A 23,910-nucleotide genomic window follows, 5' to 3' on the forward strand; every position below is an offset into this window, starting at 1 on the left:
TTTTCAGGTGCACCTAAAAAGGACTTACGCAATTTTGTGTATATGGTTAATGTACTTTTAATAAATGAATTGTTGTTCTAGAGCAGTGTCTCGCAAACTTTCCGGCTAGCGGCACACTAAATCCAGTGCCCCAGACGGAAGGCACCCGGAAGTGCACGGACATTGACACGATGATGTCATGTGCATGCGCGGAGGCCCATCTGGCTGCAACCCGCTGTGGTGGAGGGATCCAGGACTTGCGGGGAGAGGAGGAGATAGGCTGGCCAGGAGGAGAGTCATCTGCGCCGGCTGACTTCCTACAGGATATGCCTCTCGCCACGAGGGGTTGTTTCTTCCTTTTTGTTGGTATGCAACAATACCCTGCATTGCTTTAACCAAAAGAGGAATAGAAGCAACTGGTCTATAATTAGCAAACATCTTCTTTCTTGGCTGCTACATTTTTAAGTAACGGAATCAACATAATGCTACCTGTTTGGTAAATCAGAACCCTGCTTTTGAAGCGAGCCCTACCCAAATATATTTCCATTTTCCACTTACCTCCTTTCATTTTTATTTTCTATTCCAATGTATTTAATAATCTTCCTTCCCCCAATTTCCCTTTCGTTTCATGTATGTCATTGCGTAAATGTTCCCCTCATTTTAGCCTTAGATACTATATTACTTTTTTTTATAAATTTTATTTTCTTTTTGACTGTTTAGACACCTGTTTGATAAACGGTATATCAAAAATAAAGGAATCTTGGAAACTTCCTTTGGGAAAGTGCTCATGAGATAACATACAACAATCTGTAAAATGTTAAGTGAACTGCTCAGGAGCCTCTTTCATAATGGAACTCAAACAAATTCATGATGAAGAGGAATATTTTAGAAGATAAGATTTAACCATAGAATAAGCCCTGTTGGATGTAGGAGGGGTCTGCAAATTGATGGACAGGACCCTCACACAGGGCACCTAAACTGCTATGAACTTCACAAAAAGGGTGCCACGTAATCATCTAACTACAGCTCCCTTATAGGTAATGGCGAGCCCCCCAAACCACCTCCAGAATCTCCTAAACCCACTTTTATACCACCCCAATAGCCCTTATGGCTGCAGGAGCCAGTTATAGGGCAGTACAAAAGAGTTTTGGGTTGTTTTTTTTTTTTAAATAAGTTTTATTAGTAAAGCAGCCAATACAAGATGAATAACAAGGAGCACAATACAAGACATGCTTCACCATCAATGTAGGCTTATGGGCATGGGTCCTCCTCTCCATAGGTCCCTAACCCACCCCCAAGACCACTTAAAATGCCTCTGTGCAGCGTGACAAGGCTTTCTTATGCTAGGCTGCCAGGTGCTGATGTTCTGGAGGCAAAATTTAAAAGTTGTGATTACGATTTGTATGGGGGTGGGTGATCACTGGGGGTCTTTACTATATGTTTGCAGTGCTTATCTGGTCATTTTAGGTTGGTTTTTGTGACTTAGACCATTTCACAACGCCCAAATTTCATCTATGCTTTGTTGTAAAATGTTTGGTTATACATGCAGTACGACTAAGGGCTCCTTTTACTAAGCTGCACTAGCGGTTTTAGCGTGCACTTAGCGCACACTGTATTGCCACGCATACTAGATGCTAACGCCAACATCGAGCTGGCGTTAGTTCTTGGTGCATAGTGTGGGGTTAGCGCGCACGCTAAAAATGCTAGCGCACCTTAGTAAAAGGAGCCCTAAGTCTAAGCTGGCCCAAGTCCCGCCCAATTCCCGCCCTCAACTCTCCTCCTGAAATGCCCCATTTAGTTCTGGTCGTTCAGTGGAACTATGAAGGCCTAGGTCGTTTTTAAATACGTCCAAAACCCGGTTTTATTATCTGCATTTGGACGTATTTTGACAATGTTCGTCCAAGTGCCGACTTAGGCAGTTTTTTGGACGTTTTGCACTTTCAATTATTAGCCCTTTAGCCTTCATTTCTAGCTAAGTATTGATTTAATACCATTATAAATTAATGTGAGAGCAATCATAGCATTCAAGCAAACACAAGAGATCCAGGGTTTTTTTTTAAGACTAATGATAGCCCCCTACTGGGTGACTGCACTAGTTCATTCTAACGTGCATCACCCATGGGCACTTGAAGTTTTTTCTCACCTGTTAAAAAACTTTAATAAAACATCTATAGCAGTGGTCCACAACCCTGTCCTGGAGGACCACTAGGCCAATCGGGTTTTCAGGATAGTCCTAATGAATATGCATGGAGCAGATTTGCATGCCTATCACTTCCATTTTATGCAAATCTCTCTTATGCATATTCATTAGGGCTAGCCTGAAAACCAGATTGGCCTAGTGGTCCTCCAGGACAGAGTTGGGGACCACTGATCTATAGAACATAGCAATGAGTATACATATGCTGGCTGCCAGAAGATGTCTAAAGATCTAATTGGATGCCAAGAGCTAAAGGACTTCCTCATGGATTTGAAAAGAAAAAAAATCCAGCCATCCCACCAATTAATGGTGACTGAATCTGCTTTCAAGATGGCAAAGAGGGCAATAAATTACGCATGGGTGCCTCCAGAGAAGTATGCTCTTACCCTGGACCACCTTGAGTGGAAGGTATTTCAGGACGCTGTGCTCATTTCATGTGTGCTCTTCATGGTCTACTCTAATACATGTGATCCATTTTGTGGAAGCTAGACAAATATTGTCTCAAGATAAATGCAGTGATCCTAGGTTACTGGTGAACCAGTGGTAAGGAATTTAGGCAATATCTGGTCAGTTTGACCTAGAATATTTTTGAATCTGCTCCGAGTATTGGCACCTGCGTGGCTGTGGGATTCAAATCTTAGATGTGATGTGCAGGAAAGGTTTACCAACTTATCCTGCGAGGGAATAATTCCTTTGGTGACAAGATTAAAAAGGCAGTGCATCAAATCGTAGACCACAGTGTATAGCTTCAGACTCACTTTCCACATACAGTAGAAGATATGGGGGAGGGGCGCCTGGAAGAGACTTTCAGTTGAAGAGGCATTATCCTCCATCACTTCGATTGTTTTTTTATTTTTTTTTTAATGTTTGGACAATTTCCTGGAGGAAAAGTTTATAGTCTGCTATTGAGACGGACATGGGGGAAGCCACTGCTTGCGTTGGATTGGTAGCATGGAATGTTGCTACTATTTGGTTTTTTTGCCAGGTACTTGTGACCTGGATTGGCCACTGTGAAGACAGGATACTGGGCTAGATGGACCGTTGGTCTGACCCAGTATGGCTGTTCTTATGTTCTTATCTTTTTACCTCTCTCACTTCCCTTGTTCATTGCTTTGCACACTACCCATCCATAGTTTAACTCTTTCACTTACCTCTTTTACTTCCATTGGATTTTTTAATTACCTTTTTTGAGATTTATATATTTATAACATTTTAGCATATTGCGTTTATCTAATGGTCAGCTGTGTGGTCTCTATTACTGAAGTCTTTGAGTATATTGATATTATGCCTTAGAACAACTATTGATATATAAGCAGAATCATTTCTTGTATGAACCTTTACACTATTGTGATTTTTATTTATTCAAGTGCTTTCTAAGTTTGATTTTGTACTTTTATTTATAGATAAAGCAAGTTTAAGTGTAACATTATGTTTTAGAATATAAATCTCTTTGCACACACACTTTCTATAATTTTGTTGTTTTGCTATTGTTTGATTTCAAACTATACCTAATACTCATTTTAGCTTCTTTCTTAATGTCTTACATTTCTGTGATAGCGAACCCTTCATGCCCCTTATTAGGCAAAATGTGGCCATGTTGGATACATTTTTACATATAAACTTTTGGAAACAGCCCTAGCTGTATTAATACATGCATCATTTTGATATAATAGTAACCAAGTCTTTCCTATAAACTAACGAGTCCTTTTACTAAGGTGCAGTAGACTAAAATGGGCGCACCAGTGTTTAGTGCGCGCTAAATTGCAAAAGACAGGGTAAATGTAGTGTTCTGTTTAACATACGTGCATTTTTGGCAGTTCTGCACTTAAGATTGCAATCATCAAAAATATTTTCAGGCCAATTGTTCTATATATTGGGGCAATGCAGATTTTCTGTAAAATATCCTTACATGGGATGAAATCTTGACTCATAACTTAATACATAACTTTTCTTTTAAATAGACTATGACACATAAACAAATGACTGTGGAAAAAAACATGCTTCAGAAATGCCTACTATATTTTGAGAGTATTCATGGACAGCCAGTAAGTATACTTTAGAAACATGTGGAATTTCAATTTCTAATTAGTTTTAAGGTTTACTACTATTGAGATCACAGAAGGATTCATTAATGTTCACCACATTTCTGTAGTTTTGTGCCTATTCTATTACAAAGATCCTTAGTAAATGTAATTCTGAGTGGTTGCTCCCATTTGTTACATTTAAGAAGAATCTCCAGGAGCATACGCATTAAAAAAAATAATTGTTTACAGGGGCCTCTCTGTTCAAGCCCACAGAAATAGTCGCCTCTCAGGCAGACTACCTATGTAAAAAGCTGTACCGGTTTAGCTATGGCTTATATAAGGAAGCTGAAAACTACAAGTGTAGTGGAATTCAACAACAGAACAGTACTAAACTCATCCACCTAGACGTGCTGGATACAAACTCACATTAATATGAATGTGAAATATACTGTACATAACAAGCACAAGCTATTCAAAAATTTAAGAGGAGGAAGAAGCCAACTCTTTTCAACCAAAGATATGGAGAAAGGTATAGAAAGCAGCGAACCTTACTGGCATAAAAACCTCCATTTGTGAAAAAGCTCTGTTCGGTGCAATGAGGAGGAGTTTTTTTTTAATGCCAGTGAGGTTCGTGGCCCTCTATACCTATAGCCACATGTATGTAATATTTTGTAAACCATCTAGGTTTAGATGGTATAGAAATTTTTAAAAGAAATAATAAAAATAATTAAATATCTTTGGATGGCAAGAGTTGGGTTCTGAGGCTTTTTCCTCTTCTTGAATATTAATGTGAGTTTGTATCATATTAATGTGAGTTTGTATGCAGAACGTCTAGGTGGATGAGTTTAGCACTGTTTATGTAAGGAAGCCTTCATGTTTGTAGCCTGCAAGAGTCGTACTGGTATAGATATCCTGGATGCAAAAGACTCCTTTTATTTACTGCATCTCCAAACTTCGGAGGCGGTCTAATTCCATCCAAATTGAATTAAATGCTTCAAAAACCAAATTACTTTGAATTGGGCCTAGATTAGAAATTCTTCCTGCTGTTGTTTTACTGAACCACCATCTTTATATATGCTAGAATTTAAACCGCATACATTAAACACCTTATTCCTACTGATAATTTATAATCTGTCTTTTCTCCAATCCTCAGCGAGGCCACCACCCACTCAGTATTCACTCATAGTGAGTGACTTTATGCCTCAAATCTGGATCGATTTTAGTTTTAACGTTTTGACTTTTTTTTTACTTTTTCAACTTTTTTTCTTTTTCAAACTTCATTTGTTCTACAAATATCATAACTATAATATATATGGACTGTGAGTACTTATCTGTATAGTCTCAGTTCAGACAGGGGAGATATATGACATGTTTCACCCATGTGTTTTCAAAGATTTTTTGAAGGCTATCACTCCCTATAATCATAGAAAGAAGATACTTAATCACCTGACCCAGCCAGTCCATATAGAAACATTTGATAAATTATTTTTTAAAACTCTCAACCATACTATCAGACATATGATAGGCAAAGCATGGGTGTACTCAGGTGTGGCATGCCAAGCTTACACTTAAATTTCCATCAGAAATTGATTTTATTTTCATTTTTATTTAAAGTATTACAGCATTTCTTTTCATTTTTGTGCTGGTTACTTGAAAGTTCTGGTTGCTTGAGTTCTGGTTAACAGAGAGTCTACTGTATTATTATTCAAACAAACCTCTTTCAGAGATATAGAGGTGGTAGGACCAGAGGACATGAATGGAGGTTGCAGGGAGGTGGTTTAAGGAGTAATGTCAGGAAATATTTTTTCACAGAGGGTGGTGGATTCTTGGAATACCCTTCCAAGAGAGATGGTAGAGTCCAAAACTATGAATGAATTTAAAAATGTGTTGGATAGACACAGGGGATACTTGCGTCGAACGAAGATGGAAACACAATATGGTTGTTGAGGTGTTACCTTGGACAAGAATAGTGGGAGCTGAGCCTGATTCCGGACTGATTTGTAAGGTCTGTTTCCTGCATGTGGCAAGATACAAAGAAGAGTGGGCAAATGCAGCATGTAGGAATGGAGCCCAATGCTGAACAGACTTATATGGTATGTGTCCCACATGTGGCAAGAGACAGGTGAAAGTTCAACAATTCCAGTGTATTGAACATTTTATTGTCACATGCTGCGAGTGGGGGAACAGTGCTTTGGAGGGAACTGTGCAGCTTAGGAGGGAGGGGAAGGCGTTATGACTGGCAAGTTGAATACTGTCAGCAGTACACCACATATCATCCCCAGCATGGTTGGCATGGTGGTGACTTTCCAACCAGCATTTAAACATGGGTAACCCAGGCCTACATAGAGTGGTGAGCAAGGTTCTGGTCACCTTGTTGGACAAACTGGATGGACCTTGAGGGTCTTTTTCTATCATCAATTACTGTGTTATTTCAAGATAATGAAGCTGAAAAGGATTCTTACAGAGGCAAAAAGCATTGTGTTAAAGGAGTTTAGAGTTCAGTTCCAAGAAGGAAGGCTCTCCAAGAATAATACAGCCAGAAAGCAGGACTTATTGTCAGAGTTATCCCAAAGGGGGAGGGGATGGTTTGTAGGACCCTGAAAACCCAAAAGGAGCTGAAAGTTGGATTGGGGAGAAGACAGACCATCACTGCCCTGGGAGGTGAGATTCTGCTGGACTGTCTCTTTATGTTTTAATGTTCAGCGCTGAATATGTCTAGTAGCGCTATAGAAATGATTAGTAGTAGTAGTAGTGGTCCTAATTGGGGAGAGACTTAAATTAGCTGATAGACTGATATGGGGGGAGGGGATCATTGATTTTTGGAAGCCTCATGAACAGAGGAAGAGGGTAAAATGAAGAACCCATAGCTCTAGAACCTAAAAGGAAGCCTGCCTGCGAGTCTTGCCTAGGAAGCTCTGAACTGGAAAGCCTAACCAAGAAGATCCAAGCTTTGACAGAGGGATATACTGGTAGAAAGAGTATTTATTTTATTTAAAAACATTCTATACTATTTTCTGACTTGCAGGGCAAGGCAGTCTACAGATTAAACAGAGAGTGAAAGGAAAATACTGTAAAAACAGGATAGATAACCAAACCATATAAAATTAGAGAGATAAATATTTATAAATTGTACGAGCTCTCAGAAAAGACCTTGTTCAGTAAAGAAAAGGAACAAAGTACTGTTTGTTTGGACATGGCGAAGGAATTGAAAGAGGAAATCAGGACCTCTTCTTTTTTTTTTTTTTTTAGATATTTTTGTTAAAAGCTGGGGGTGGAGGATAGTTAGTGTGTGAAGTGTGATACTATCCTAAAGAGAGGTGGTTGTTAGGCTGTACATTTCTGCTTAGTGAAGACTAAAAGCCAACCTCTTTTTTTTTAAACAAAGAAATATTAGAGAAACCCCCTGTACCTGTGTGAGCCTTTATTTACATTATGTGGGATATAAATAATCTGGACATCCTTGGTGGGCTACATTTAAAACAATTAAAAACATATTATACTAATAAACATATGATACAAATAAATTCAATGCAATCAATCTACTTTAAAGCCATATCCTTCAAACTATGCTTCAACTCAGTGTGCTCAAATGAGGAAGGCAAAATGGAATGTATAGTTCTTAAACCTTAATTTAATCATAAGCCTGCTCAAACAAATCTTTTTAGCTCATTTTTAAAATGTATCCATACTCTCTTAGCTCTTATCTGTAAAAGTAAGGTATTCTGTAAGGTAGGCCCAATAACACTGCCATAAAAATATACAAAAATACTCAAGCCTGAACAATGAATTCTAGGGCTCCTTTTACGAAGGTGCGTTAGGGCCTTAACGCGTGGAATAGTACACGCTAGCTGCTACCGCCTCCTCTTGAGCAGGTGGTAATTCTTCAGCTAGTGCGCGCGCTAAAAACGCTAGCACACCTATGTAAAAGGATCCCCTAGTCTTACCTGGGAGACCATGGATTTAATTTATATAGTCACTGAATTCAGTACCTTTGATTCTTACCTACAGTTTTGAGAATTTGTAAAATCTAAGGACATTAATATTGTGCACCTTTAATAAGGGTATATATTTTGGGAATTCACCCTGAGTAAACTACTACCTGGAATTAAGGACTACTCTTACTAAAGTGAATGCCTCCAGAAAAACAATTTAGAGAAAATCCATGAATACAAGTCCTCAATTCCTCAGGTTTGAGAACCGGTGACAAGATATTTGTCACACAAAGTTTCTCAGCTTTAGAAAGGCCAGTGAGAGTTCACATGTCAAATTATAATTTTTTAAAAATTTATGAAAAGCTTTGTGCAGAATAATGCCATTAGTGCATGGAGAATAAAAAATAGTCTAAAATACACTCAAACAGGATAACACTTATTAATGGATATATCTAATGGTAAAATTAGTGTTTAAGAGATATAAGGGACCAGTCCCAATCATGAGAGGCTAAAAAAGGAAATATATACAAGGAAAAGAGCAAGAAACAGCCAAGTATCATTATTCAATTGAACCCCAAACTATGAATTAAGACCTAGCATATCTCCCATCCAAAAAGCGACATAATTTGGTCTGGATCAAAAAAGTGATATATAACAATACTTAGGGCCTCTTCTATCAAACTGCTGGTCTCTTCTATCAAACTGCTGCCTGGCTGGCCCGGAACTTCCTCTCCAACGTCAGAATTGATGTCGGGGAGAAGGCTTCTGGGCTGGCGCCTGGACATGCCTTTCCTGCAGTTGTTGCGGCGGGCAGGAAGTAGGAGCGGGCGGCGGACTGGGGGGAGCAGAATAATCGGCAGTAGGCTTCGGAGGGAGGGAGGCAGGCTTTGGAGGGAGGGAGGTAGACAGACAAGCAGGCTGTTGGTTGCTGAGCTTTCTCATATTCAGCGCAGCAGGGAGGGAGGCTGGCTGGCTGGCTGGCTTTGGGGTAGGGGGTGGGACAAAGGTTGGAAGGCAGTGAGAGGGAGGCAGGCAGACAGACTGGCTTTGGCAAGGGAGGGAGGGAGGCAGGCTGGCTGGCTGGCTTTGGGGGAGGGGGTGGGACAAAGTGAGGGGGATATAGGAAGGAGGGAGGGAGGAAGGAAGGAAGAAGAGAAAGAGGCAAAGAAAGGGGGGGGGGTTGTAAGCAGAAGAAAGACTAGAAAAGGAAGACCTGGACCAAAGGGGAAAGACAGGAGGCAGATGCAGGACTATGGGAGGTTCAGACAGAGGGAGAGAGACCCTGAGGAAGAACAGAGAGATGCAAGATCATAACAGAGAAGGGACAGAGAGGGAGACCTGGAGCAAAGGTACAAAGGAGAACTGACACAGACACAGGATCTGGGGAGGGTAACAGAGGGAAAAGAGAGAAAGACCAGGACCTAAAGGGGAAAGGGCTGGATTGTGAAAGAAATGTTGGATGCGAAAGAAAGAAAGAAATATTGGATGCACAGTCAGAAGGAAGTGCAACCAGAGACTCATGAAATCACCAGACAACAAAAGTAGGAAAGATTTCATTTTCAATTTAGTGATCAAAATGTGTCAGTTTTGAGAATTTATATATTTTGTACTATATTTGTATATTTTTCTATAGTTACTGAGGTGACATTGCATATTTTAAATTCATCTGCCTTGACATCTTTGAAAAAAACCCAAAACTTGTAAATGATAATTAACATTTTCTCTGCGTACAGTGTGCTTTGTATTTTTTTTTATTTTATGATTAGCATTATGAATTAATAAGATATTGTGTATACATGAAAAATGAATGGAAGAAGCTGGGGCGGAGCTAGGGCAGGATTGGGGGGTGGGGCTAGGGCAGGATTGGGGGCAGGACTGAAAATTAATAGATGTCCTGTTTTGATGAAAAAAATAAATGGTCACCATTCATCAAGTTCTCAAGATTACAGTGCTTTAATAGAACATCCTGCTACCTTCAACTGGGAAACTGATAATTCTGCTTCAAATAATTTCTGCTCTTGAATCCCCAATCAAAAATCAGGAGTCTTAATAAAGGAGAAAGTAGCTGTAGTAGTAGAAGTAAAATTCAACAAAATCTTAAGAACACAAAAATAGCTATACTGGCTCAGATCAATGTTCCATCTAACCCAGTATCCTGTTTCCACAGTGGCCAATCCAGGTCACAAATACCTGGCAGAAACCCAAATAGTAACAACATTCCATGCTACCGATCCCAGGACAAGCAGCGACTCCTCACATGTCTATCTCAATAGCAGACTAGGATCTTTTCCTCCAGGAGCTTATCCAAACCTATTTTAAACCCAGATACACTAACTGCTGTTGTCACATCCTGAAAGTATAAGCCAAGTCCTCACCGGGGAATTCCCTCTGCCACAACACTGATGATATCATCAGTAACGCAGTACACAGAAGGCCCCAGCGAGAAGGCCGCAAAGCAGTCTGTTTAGAGGAAGGTATTTATGGCTTGCGGTTGGCGAGGTTTGGATGGGAGGGTCAGCGGTGGTTCGGCTGTGCAGGGGGCGGGTGCTCAAGGGTTCTGCTGCAGAAGAGATGGGAGGAAAGGCGGGAAGCATGAAAGCTGAGCAAGGGTTCTGCTGCACAGGGCGATGGGAGGGAGGGAGGGATAGAAAAATGCTGCAAAGGGGAGGCACAAGGGGATGGGTAAGAAGGGAGGAAAGATGCTGCACATGTGGGGGAGAGAAAGGAAAGAGGAAGAATTGAGGTGAAGGAGAGGAAGGGAAAGATGATCATGTATATGAAAAAAAGAAGCCCTACCTCAAAAATAAGACCTAGTGCATTTTTTTGGGCCCAAAATGAATATAAGATACTGTCTTATTTGCGGGGAAACATGGTACTAATATAATTGTATAAACAAATTCCTTTTCACTTCTGAATATTTTGAATACACTAAGGGGGTCATTTTATAATGGTACACCTTCATTATCCTCCCCCCTTTTGCAAAGCCGCGTTAGGCTTTTTTTTTTTTTAACCGCTGGCTGCAGTGGTATTAGCTCCAACGCTCATAGGAATTCTATGAGTGTCTGAAATAATAACGCTGCAGCCGGCGATAAAAAAGCCTAACACAGCTTTGTAAAAGGGGTGGTGGTGGTATTTTAGCAGTAAGGAGTCTGTTTTTGGCACTATTTTATAACCATACATAATAACTTTATAAAATACTCGTGCAAATACAGAGGCAATAGCGTCTACTACCACTAATCATTTCTATAGCGCTACCAGATGTACGCAGCACTATACACATTATATGTAGGCAGGGCAAGATTAATTCCTCGAGGGCCCCTAGGCACACAAATACACTGGGACCCCCCTGCCCCACCCTCATTTATTTACCCATTTTCTTATTTACTTATTTATTTCCACTTTATTTCTTTTTTTATTTTATTTTAAAATTCAAAACAAATAACAAAGATTACATACCAGTGCCGGTGTACAGTTTTTCTTCTATTCAACCTCCAAACATCTATTCAACCTCCAAAATCCCCCCTTTCTTCCTGGAGGAAAAGATCTTCAGCTGGCAGGGCTTTGGGAAGACCACCAATTTATATTTTGCATTTGGGTAGGAGGCATGGGGCATGGTGGGAAGAAAATTTAGTGCCCGTCATTTTATTGGACTAATACATTTCTCACTTAGTTTTCAGAGGTTAAAACCTCTTTCTTCAGGTCAGTAAACTATACTTCTGTTACAGTATCCCTGTCCTGACCTGAGGAAAGGAGTTATGGTCTCTGAATTAGTAAAAAATGTATTTAAATTAGTCCAATGAACAGGATCGCCTCATTTCTGCTTTCCTCATCTCATCATTCTGTTCCTTCCATCCACTGTCTGCCCTCTCTCTGCCTCTTCCATATGGCATCTGCTCTCTTTCTATGTCTCTTCCAGAAATTGTCTGCCTCTCCCTTCCATCTCTTCCTCCTCACCCTTCCTCCCCTCCCCATCCATTTTCTTCCCTTCCTTCCCTCAATGGTCTGGCATCCCTTTCCTTTCCTCTCCTTCCCTTCCCTCTTCCACACCACCATGGTCTGGCATTTCACTCTCTCCTCTCCCTTCCCCCCCACTTCCATCAGCATCTGCCCCCCTTTATCTTCCTCCACCACCCTTCCATACCACCCTGACCCCTTTGTCTCCCTCCACCATGGTGCCCCATCACCCTTCTCTACCACCCTGCCCCACCACCCTGGCCCCTTTCTCTCCCTCCACCACCCTTCTTTGCTCTTCTCTCTCTCCCTCCAAACTAACCAATGCCATGAAGCAAGGTAATGCAATGACTTCAGCTACCGGCTCTGCTCAGGAAAGAAGTAAGTGACATTGGAGGGAGTGGACTGGCAGACGTGGGGAGCTGTCAGTCCACCCCCCTCCGATGTCACTTACTTCTTCCCTGAGCAGAGCCAGCAGCTGAAGTCATCGTGGGACCTTATAGCAACTCCCCGCATCTGCCGGTCCACCCCCCCCCCTCTGATGTTACTCATTCCAGCCGCATTGCTGTCGATGCCGGGGGGAGCCCGAAGGGGCCCGACATTGTTGATCTTCCAGGGGGGGGCCAGCACTGCCAATCTTTCCCGGGTAGTCTGCTTTGCCAAAGGAAAAAAAAAAAACACCTGAGTCCTCTGTTTCTTCAGTGTGCCCCTCTGACAACTTCGGGTCCTAGGCAGGTGCCTACTGGGCCTACTCATTAATCCGGCCCTGTATGTAGGTACTTTCATGAACATTATACTTGCTTGACAGAAGATGAAAATATCAGCATCTACTTTACACACATTTGCATTTTTTTAAATAATGTGTGTAAATTGCTTCACTCACAGTCCACCCCCAACTCCTCTCCTGAGCAAGCTGACTGTAAAGATGTGCCAGCATGCAACACATGCTTTTTTAGGCATGACTTAAAAGAGGGCATCTATTTTTAAATGCTAATGATTAGATTACTGACCTATGCACATATGTGCTAAAAAAAAAAAAAACGAAAACAAAAAAAAAACCCACGAGTAAATGCCAATATTCTATCTGTTTATTCAATGTACTGGAACCTATTTACATTTCTACACCTGACATTTCCACAGTAATTCAGGCCCGAGGCTAAGCTTGCCTGTCTGACATTGCTGCCTGGATGTCTCGCTGTCATTTAAAAGTAAACATGACCAAGACTGAGCTTCTTATCTGTCCTCGTAAACCCTCCTCCCCTCTTCCCCCATTCTCTGTTCCTGTGGATAACACTCTTATCCTCCCTGTTTGGTCAGCTCACAACCTTGGTGAAATCTTCGACTCATCTCTCTCCTCTGTACAAATCCAACAGATGGCTAAAGTCTGTTGTTTCTTTCTCTATAATCTCGCCAAAATCTGACCTTTCCTGTCTGGTCAGCCTACCAAAACCCTTATCCAAGGGGGCTCATGTCTCAGGAGCACCTGCTTCTGCCACTTCGGGGCTTGAGGAATTGAGAATGTGTTAGACAGGGTTTCTAACATACTCTCAATTAACCAGAAAAACAGTTATCCAATATCCACCAATTCCTGTGGGTGCTGGATAGCTGAGATTCTGCTGTACTTGCAGTAGTAGTATTTGAGATAAGACATAAGAGATAAGAATAGCCATATTGGGTCAAACCAGTGATCCATTTAGCCCACTATCCTGTTTCCACAGTGGCCAATCCCGGTCATAAGTACATGGCAAAAACCCAAATAGTAGTGTGTAGCATGAAGCTGAGCTTACACATGGGCGGTGTCTGGGAGGAGCATGGGTGGGGTGCACAGACACATGTAAATTATAGAATAAATTATAGAATACTCCGATGTACATGCAATTTTTGAAAACTTATAAGCCTTTGATCTGTAGAGATTTATTTTGTGTTTGAGTGTTTATATACAGTAAACATTCCAAAACCTACAATATAGAGTGGTAGAAAACTGGAACGCTCTTCCAGTTTCTGTCATAGAGGAAAACACCCTCCAGGGATTCAAGAGAAAGTTAGACAAGTTCCTGCTGAACAAGAACTGGTAGGGCTAGTCTCAAGGCTCTGGTCTTTGACTAGAGAGCCGCCGCGTGAGCGAACTGCTGGGCACGATGGACCACTGGTCTGACCGAGCAGCGGCAATTCTTATGTTCTTATGTTATTTTGTTTAGATTTGGACTGTAAACTGCCTCTATTTTTCTTTTTTATGCAAACAAATTGGCTATATATATATAAAGGTTAAATAAATAAACTTCCCCCCTTTACAAAAGCTTAGCGCGTTTTAGAGCGCCGGCCGCGGTGGTAACAGCTCGGACGCTTATAGGAATTCTGTGAACATCAGAGCTGTTACCACCACAGCCAGCGCTAAAAACCGCGCTACGCTTTTGTAAAAGGGGGGTTGGGTAAAATAGGTGGTTGTGCCTGTATTTGCCCTGATGTGCTAGCAATCTATAACAAAAAAAATATGTCTACTTTTCTTTATAGAATAGGCTACAAATAAGCAGCCTATTAAAAAATTAACTCCATATTATTTCAGTTGTAAAAATGATTTTTAAAATTACCCCTTAAAATAGATAATCAAGTTTATAATGTACAACTGAGAATAAAGAAAATGCAGGGAAGAGTTTATAGAAAATCATCAGACTACGGAGCAAACACACTGAATTTTCTGAAGCTGTACTAGCGACCTCTTTTACAAAGCCGCGTGGCAATAGCCCCGAAGCCCTTTAAATCTCTATGGGCTTCGGGCCGTTAGCGTAGTGCAGCCGCTTGCGCGGCTTTGTAAAAGAGAGTGTAAGTGTTCATATGTATTTATGCACTACAGACTAGATGCTGACCAAAACAGGTTTTTCGGTTTCCACCGAAACTGAATCTGCGGCTGAAATTCTCTTTTATTTCAGCCAAAACAGAAACTAGCCTGCCCCCCCCCCCCCCCCACACACACACCCGCCTGGTGGCCTAGTAGCCTAACCAGAGCAGGAGCGATCCCCAATTGCTCTTGCTCTTGCCATGAAATTGGCAGAGGCAATTAGTGGTCTAAGTCTAGTGGCATAGTTGGGGATTGTTCCTGCCCTGACTAGGTCAATAGACCACCAGGACTTCTAAGGTAGGCCAGGAGAAGGCCTAGGGGTGTTGGGAGGGTGACATAGTGGTCAGAGGGCAGAGTTGGCAGTGCTATTAGTGTGAGTTTCAGTTTCAGCTGAAAATATATTGGCACTTTCTGCCAAAATTGAAGCATGGCTGAATCTGAGTTTTGGGCCAGTTTTTGTGTTTAAGCCAAAAACAAAATTTGATCTCTCTGTACGTAACTCTTCAGTTTGACTGAAGCAGATGCTATGAAACTGACAAAAATTTAGAGTTCTGCCCCTGAAAATTGAATGTAGGCTGGACTAAAAGCCATGTCACATAAAGATAGGCTTTTAGTTTAGAAACATCTAAATGTAGATAGCAGCATTTACATTGATGTGTGTGTGTGTGTGTGTATAATCATACATATACAAATACGGTAGAACCTTGGTTTGTGAGCATAATTCGTTCCACAAGCATGCTTGTAAACCAAAGTGCTCGTATATCAAAGCAACTTTCCCCATAAGAGTTAATGGAAATGCGGGCGATTCGTTCCAGATCCCAAAAAGACTCCCCCCCCACGAGACCACTGGCGCGCTTCCACCCCACCCCTGTAACTGGCATCGCCCCTGAGAACCGTTATCGCCCGTCCGCCCAAACCTTTACCGTGATCAGGCACTGGCACACAGCACCAATCCACAGGACATGCCAGTGCCGAAAGAGCCTGCCTCTAATCACTGCTGGGCTTAGAGCCTCTGCGCATGCTCAAGGCCTTTGGGCTCCTGCTTTCTCTGAAATAGACGGGTGGGGGTGGGGGGGATGATGCTGGTTCTTGGGGGCGATGCCGGTTCTCGGGGGTGGGGGCTCACATATTTAGTCATCGCTCGGTTTGCGAGGCTAGATTTGCAAGTGTTTTGCAAAACACTTGCAAACCGTGTTACTCACAAACTCAATTTGACTGTACCTATTTTAGAAACCATTATTTACACAATTAGATCTACAGTACATAGATGTAAGGTGGAGTGGTTTGGTTGGCATTAAATTCTGCACGTGCGTTCTTCATTTTACAAAGGGAATGCAAGTGTATGAGAAACTTTACATGTTAAGTTTTTCACCAGCTCAAAAGCACATCTAGGTTTTAAAATTGTTCATTTGGCCAAAGCAGTACACAAGGGATTAAGGAAATCATTCCACTTAAACCCATGTAGTTTATTGCCATTCTCACATGTAAGGTTTGTGCTGATCATTTTTTTTTTCAACATGTATATTTGTAAAATGGCTGCTCCCACTATGTCAGTAGATACCTACAGAAGTGCATGTGTATTTTAGAAAAGGCTCTCTTACCAGATCCTTTTTTAAAATACCAATGGAACTGAGCACGTTCCAAGTTGGACATTTCAATCCCAGTCTTCTACATTCTATATAAAACTGGGGGTTATAGTAGCATAATAACTGACAGCAGATATAGAATAGCATGTCCCATATAGTTTGCCCAGAAGACTGGCTAGGGTTGGAGCTAATAATTTTTCTAGTTGGCAAAAAGTAGTAACAAACACCTCAGTGCTATTGTCAAATCACCACTATATATGCCAACTTTATGGTATTAAAGCTTTAGCGTGTACCAACATACTCAGTTGGTAGTTCAAGGAGGGAGGTGTTAGATGGTCTCGGATTTTTGACAGATTCCATTCTGTTGCACTGCGGTATGTATGGCACCAATTTGAAATAGGAGAGACTAGAAGATAATAAAATAAGATTGCCCATGAATCACCTGGTAGCTCTGAAAATAAGAAATCTTATTTTTCTATATCATTGAGGAAGAAGTACCTCCAATACACAATGATAAAAATTAAGAGATGAAAGAAAGTGATATCTTAAAACACCAGTAAAAGGATACTGGTTAAACAAACAAGAAAGAATTACGAATAAGTGGTGGCAATATCGACACTACACAAATCTGTGGTAAAACTTTACAAAGAACTGAGCATGCACTAAAAGCAAAAATTACTGTAAATGATATTCAAAAAAGGCATAGAATTGGGTCACCTGAATGGAGCAGCCATGCTGGTCTGATGATGTCATTTCTACATAATACTTAAGTAATATATGCCTCAAATATTTTTATGCTGCTGTTCACTGAAATGGTATGTAAAATCTTTATCCCAACTTAGAGCTCTCAATGTGAAATTCCTCAATAAATCGCTCTGTTTGATTCTTTTATTACAACTCTTCAATTCTTCTGTTTTTATATATATATATATACATACTGGTCTTTAAGCCTGTTATATTAACGGGTGCTAGAATAGATGTGTGTGTGTGTCTGTCTTTCTTTCCTTCTTTTTTTTCTCTCTCTTTCCTTGGCTGTCCACCACCACCCCTTGCTTGCTCCCCCTGTCCAGCAGTAGCCCTTCTCCCTTCCTTTTACCTCCCCCCTGTCCAGCAGCACCTCTTCCCTGCTCCCCCTGTCCAGCAGCAGCCCTTCTCCCTTCGTTTTACCTCCCCTCTGTCCAGCAGCACCCCTTCCCTGCTCCCCCTGTCCAGCAGCAGCCCTTCTCCCTTCCTTATACCCCCCTTCCTGTCCAGCAGCACTCTTTCCTGCTCCCCCTGTCCAGCAGTAGGCTTCTCCCTTCCTTTTACCCCTCCCCCCCGTACAGCAGCACCTCTTACCTGATCCCCCTGTCCAGCAGTAGGCCATCTCCTTTCCCTGTTCCCCCTGTCCAGCATCCTCTAGTCCGGGCAGCCTTGGGGCTTTTGCTGGGCTGGCCCACCTCGCATTATCGAAGTGGGCCGGCCTAACAAATGCCCCGCGGCTGCTACGTTTGCTGGTCGGGGAGTGAGAAGAGGCATCCCGACAGCGCAGGAGTCAAACCGCCACTGAAATCGCCGTCGCAAGCCGCCCCACACACCACAAGTCACCCCATGCACCGGAAATTGAATTCGGCACGGACGGAAACAGCACGGTGGCAGGGATCACAAAACCCTAAGCGCGCGCTTAGGGTTTTATTATAGAGGATATTATCTTATCATAACTCCAACCAAAGACCTCAGAAACAGCACTCCTCCGTCCCATATATATTAGGTTTGTTTTATGGGGAGACTTATGTGTTAAATCCTCATAGGTCAAAGTTGAAAGTTCTATGGATGAGTCTTAACTATTCTCAACCAAAATTTTTTATTATGTACTTTATATTTTTATTATTTAAATATTATTTATTTCATGTTACTTTTCTTGTAGTAGTTAATCTTGCAAAGAACATTTATGATAGTCGGATGACAGAGGTTATGGACAGATCCTTGACAAAGCCATAGCGAAACATGTCGGGTCCAGACGCCTAGTCTATCTGCATTGAGTAAAGATTAACTACTACAAGATAAGTAACATGAAATAAATAATATTTAAATAATAAAAATATAAAGTATATAACAAAAAAATTTGGTTGAGAATAGAACTTTCAACTTTGAGCTATGAGGATTTAACATATAAATCTTCCCGTAAAACAAACCTAATATATATGGGATGGAAGAGTGGTGTTTCTGGTCTTTGGTTGGAGTTATGATAAGTTGATATATATATATATATACAAAAAAACAAGAATTGAAGAGTTGTAATAAAAGAATCAAACTCAGAGCGATTTATTGAGGAATTTCAAATATTTTTATGTGCATTTTATTCATGAAAATGAGGGAATAAAGTTAAAAATTTTGAGAAGACGTCTAATATATATCAATTTAACATTTCTCATAGGCAAATAAACAGGAGCAGAGCCTTATGAAGCCACTTTATGACAGATACAGAATTATCAAGCAACTGTTGTCATCAGCTTCTTTGATTCCAACAATCGTAAGTCATTTAAAATGAAATAAAAAGGGGTTTTTTTTTTGCCTTTTCCTTTTTCTGAACATCCTCATTGACTGCCTCTGCCCCACCTCAGATAGTCCATCTAAGTGGCTCTGTGAACCTATACCAACCCAAAGGTTGGAGGGTAATTGCCTCTGAGGTGTACCTTCAGGGCAGCTTTAGTAGAAAATCATTTTCTTTCCTTTCCGGGATCTGATCAAACCACTTCTACAGCATGTCCAGGTTCAACTGATGCTGACGAACTTGGCATTTAAACTTAGGTCTCCTGAACCACGCTGCTGTGACAAGTCAAAGGGCTTGTCCCTAAAAGTACATGCTTAATGTTATATGAAAATTTCTTTTTTGATTTCAACCATAATGTATAAACTACATGCCATAATAAGCATTTCAGTGATAATAATACAACCATAAGTCCTATTAACCAAGGCACTTATCTCCCTTTACCCCTCCATCCTACCCACCTACAAACACCTTCCACAAACATCCCCCCCTTTTAAGTATAAGCAAATTCCCACTATGCTACATAAGTGACAAATGAAATATTGAGATTACACCTCCAAATCATTCAGTATGGTTGAATGAAGCTTCATTAGCATGGCATCTACAAATGGTGTCCATAATTTCAAGAATCTGCGTTGTTCTCGTAAAGGTTCATGCATATGATTTTTCCACTGTGTCAGAGTAGGCAGAGTGACATGTAACCACTGTTGCAATATACAGCTTTTAGCAATGAAAGCAGATTTATAGAGGAATTGTCCTGTGGCTTTATTGCCATCATATATCTCTGTGGTATCATCCAATCAACAAAAAATTTTGAATGAAGAAAATAAGAAGAAACACAAGCACTGCAATTTAGATGCAAAGTATTGATAAAGACAGCTAAGAAAGAATATGAAGAGAAATTTGCAAAACAGGCAAAAACTATTTTTTTTAGGTACATCAGAAGCAGAAAACCTGTGAGGGAATCTGTGGGACCGTTGGATGATCAAAGAGCATAAGGGGGCGCTCAGGGAGGATAAGGCCATAGCAGAAAGACTAAATGAATTCTTTGCTTCGGTCTTTATGGAAGAAGATGTAAGATCTACCTGAACTAGAAATGGTTTTCAAGGGTGATGATGTGGAGGAACTGAAAGAAATCTTGGTGAATCTGGAAGATGTACTAAGCCAAATCGACAAGTTAAAAAGTGATAAATCGCCAGGACTGGATGGGATACATCCCAGGGTACTAAAAGAACTCAAACATGAAATTTCTGACCTGCTGTTAGTGATTTGTAACCTGTCCCTAAAATCGTCTGTTGTACCTGAAGATCAGAAGGTGGCCAATGTTAGTCGATTTTTAAAAAGGGCACCAGGAGAGATCCGGAAAATTACAGACCGGTAAGCCTCACTTCAGTGCCATGCAAAATGGTAGAAACAATTATAAAAAATAAAATTTTGGAACACTTAGGCAAACATGATTTAATGAGACGGAGTCAGCATGGGTTCAGCCGAGGAAGATCTTGTCTCACCAATTTGCTTGACTTCTTTGAAGGTGTGAATAAACGTGGATAAAAGTGAGCCAGTTGATATAGTATATCTAGATTTTCAGAAAGCTTTTCATAAAGTTCCTCATGAGAGGCTCCTGAGAAAATTAAAGTGTCATGGGATAGGAGGCAAAGTTCAGTTGTGGATTAGGAATTGGTTATCGGATAGAAAACAGAGGGTAGAGTTAAATGGTCATTTTTCTCAATGGAGGAGAGTAAACAGTAGAGTGCCGCAGGGACTGGTGCTATTTAACTTATTTATAAATAATCTGGAAATTGGAACGACAAGTGAGGTGATTAAATTTGCAGATGACACTAAACTGTTCAAAGTTGTTAAGACTCATGCAGATTGTGAAAAATTGCAAGCGGACCTTAGGAAATTGGAAGACTGGATGTCTAAGTGGCAGATGAAATTTATGTGGACAAATGCAAAGTGATGCACATTGGGAAGAATCACAGTTTCCGGATGCTAGGGTCCACCTTGAGGATTAGCGCCCAAGAAAAGGATCTGGCTATCATCGCAGACAATACGATGAAACCTTCTGCCCAAGGATGCTAGGAATTATTAAAAAACGGATGGTTAACAAGACTAAGCATGTTATAATGCCCCTGTATCGCTCCATGGTGTGACCTCACCTGGAGCATTGCATTAAATTCTGGTCTCCTTATCTCAAAAAAGATATAGTGGCGCTAGAAAAGATTCAAAGAAGAGCGACCAAGATGGTAAAGGGGATAGAACTCCTCTCATATGAGGAAAGACTAAACTGGTTAGGGCTCTTCACCTAGGAAAAGGGACGGCTGAGGGGAGATATGATTGAAGTCTACAAAATCCTGAATGGAATAGAACAGATACAAGTGGATCAATTTTTCACTCTGTCAAAAATTACAAAGACTAGGGGACACTCGATGAAGTTAGAGGGAATTAAGAGGGGTATAGGCCTGTAGGAACTAATTACTGTTGCATCACAACCTGGCATATGGATTGGTATGATGGCTACTCCTTACATAGTTTTTGGCAATGTTCCCACCTAAAGCCTCATTATATACTGCCAAATGAGTAGGGGTAAGATGATGTCCTAATATTTTGAAAAACTCTAGTGGAAGACCTTCTGGCCCTGGTGTTTTAGAAACAGGCAGAATTTGAATAGCATGGGCTATCTCACCCACTTGTAAAGAGAATTAAGAGATTCAAATTCCTGCTCAGTTGGGGGTCCTTATACTAAGGCACGCTAGCCGATTTAGCGTGCACAAAATGCTAACATGTCCATTATATTCTATGGACGTGTTAGCATTTAGCACGTGCTAAATCGGCTAGCACGCCTTAGTAAAAGAGGGGGTTAGTGTTGGCAATTTTAAGTCCCTCAAAAAAGGTGTTATTCATTGCCTGGGTGTAGGCTGAATCCAAGTACAAAGTTCTATAGAAATTCCCTAGTAATTGGTTTTTCTGCCGCCTACAATCAGGATGCCCATTTATAAAATCAGCCCCTCAATGTATAGCTCTGGAATTCATTGCTAGAGTATGTGGTAAAAGCAGTCAGTGTAGCTGTGTTAAAAAAGGTTTGGCCATGTTCCTGGAAGAAATGTCCATAAACAGTTATTAAGGTGACCAGGGGAAAAACCACTGTTTATTCCTGTAAGTAGCACTCTATCTTGCTACCTTTTGGGATTCTGCCAGGTATTTCTGACTTGAAATGACCACTATTAAAAACAAGATACTCGGCTAGATGGACCTGTGATCTGACCTAGTAGGGTAATTCTTATGCACTCATGATCCCAAGCCCTCCTGCCGAAGATGCCCCCCTACCCCGTGAAACTCTGAATGCCCCCTGAACAACCTTCCACCACCACCCTGGACCCCCCCACCATTAATCTTAACATAGGCTGGATGGACGGGTTCCCGGTCTGTCCGGCAGGCTCGCCATCCTCAGAATGGCGGGCCTGCCCCTTCCTGGTGCATTGTGGAATGCACTGTGGAGGGGCCTGATTGGCCCAGGCGCCTAAGGCCTGCCCATAAGAGGGGCCTCAGGCGACTGGGCCAACCGGAATTGGCTCAGTTGCCTGAGGCCCCTCCCACAATGCACCAGGAAGGGGCAGGCCTGCCATTCCGAGGATGGCGGGCCTGCCGGCTGGACCAGAGACCCATCCAGCCGGCCAACGTTAAGGTTAGTGGTGGGGGGGTCCGGGGTGGGTGGGGGGGGTCAGGGTAGTGGGGGGATTGTTTGGGGAGGATCACAGGGAAGGGGGCCGTCTTCGGCAGGAGGGCTTGGGATCCCTCCTGCCGGTATTGACGGTGGGGGGGTTCATGGGAGGAGGGGGGCTGCGTCTTCGGCAGGAGGACTTAGGATTCCCTTCTGCCGGTATTGTCGGGGGGGGGGGGGTGTTGGGGGCTGCGTCTTTGGCAGGAGGGCCTGTGCTCCCTTCCGGTATTGTTGGGGATTTGGGGGTGTCGGCAGGAGGGCTTGGGATCCCTCCTTCCGTTTCGCGGCTGTTCGGAGAGGGGGGATTCTGATCGTGGCAGGAGAGATTAGGCATCTCTCCTGTCGCGATCGTTGCGGGGGGGGAAGGGGGGCAGGTTGCCAGAGCTGCTGAGCTGATCACGGTAGCCGCGATCAGCTCAGCGACCCCTATTCAGAATTTATACCTGTTTTGACTTGGTCTAAGTCAAAACGTTTAAGTTCTGACTGGACGATCTCCTTAGACTTTTGGTTATACTTGCAATACGACTAAGTCTAGGTCGGCCCACCACCCGCTCTTTCCACTCCTCTAAAAATGCCTCTTTTTGCTCTAGGCATTCAGAGGCATGGTAAAGGCCTAAGCTGGTTTTAGATAAAACCAGCTTTGATTATCGGTACTTGGACAAACTGTCTTTTTGATCATCCAAGTACCGATTTAGGCCACTTTTTGAATGTTTGTGGTTTTTTTAAAATTTATTTTGAGCCCCATAGTCTGAAACTGAACATATTGAAGAAGAAAAATCTGACAAGTACTGCAGAGCATGGAGTAGCTGTGTCAGTACTACTGTTTCCTCTATCATGAGTGGAAGACCTTCAACTGCATTGCTGCCAAGTGCTTCAATATTCTGCTTTCAGTGGTCAGAGACAGGCAGGTTCCCCAGAGTCCTGCGGAGCTTACCTGTCCCTTTTCTATTGAAAATGTGATTTGATTTGTGAAACAATATCCCTGCTCCCCATGGGTCTGGTAGGATTAATGATGGAGAATTTCCATTCAGCTTAGAGGAAATGGTGATCAGTACCGGTGCAGAACTCCTCAAAAGTCAAGCAGGCCAATACTGACAGGTTGTTGACAGTTGGATACTGCTGTTAAGAGATCTGCAATCTGTCGTTCAAATCAT

General features: G+C 41.8%; 1 protein-coding gene across 1 annotated transcript in view; it reads left to right on the plus strand.

Moving 5' to 3' along the window:
• Positions 1 to 23,910, plus strand: part of FAM13C (family with sequence similarity 13 member C) — a 322,400-nt gene that overhangs the window by 253,555 nt on the left and 44,935 nt on the right. The window contains exons 11-12 of the mRNA XM_033941491.1: positions 4,138 to 4,221; positions 18,922 to 19,017. Of these exons, the coding sequence (XP_033797382.1) occupies positions 4,138 to 4,221; positions 18,922 to 19,017 (180 nt within the window). The remainder of the gene's footprint in view (positions 1 to 4,137; positions 4,222 to 18,921; positions 19,018 to 23,910) is intronic.

Source organism: Geotrypetes seraphini, chromosome 4 (assembly GCF_902459505.1).
Source record: "Geotrypetes seraphini chromosome 4, aGeoSer1.1, whole genome shotgun sequence".
Classification (NCBI taxonomy): domain Eukaryota; kingdom Metazoa; phylum Chordata; class Amphibia; order Gymnophiona; family Dermophiidae; genus Geotrypetes; species Geotrypetes seraphini.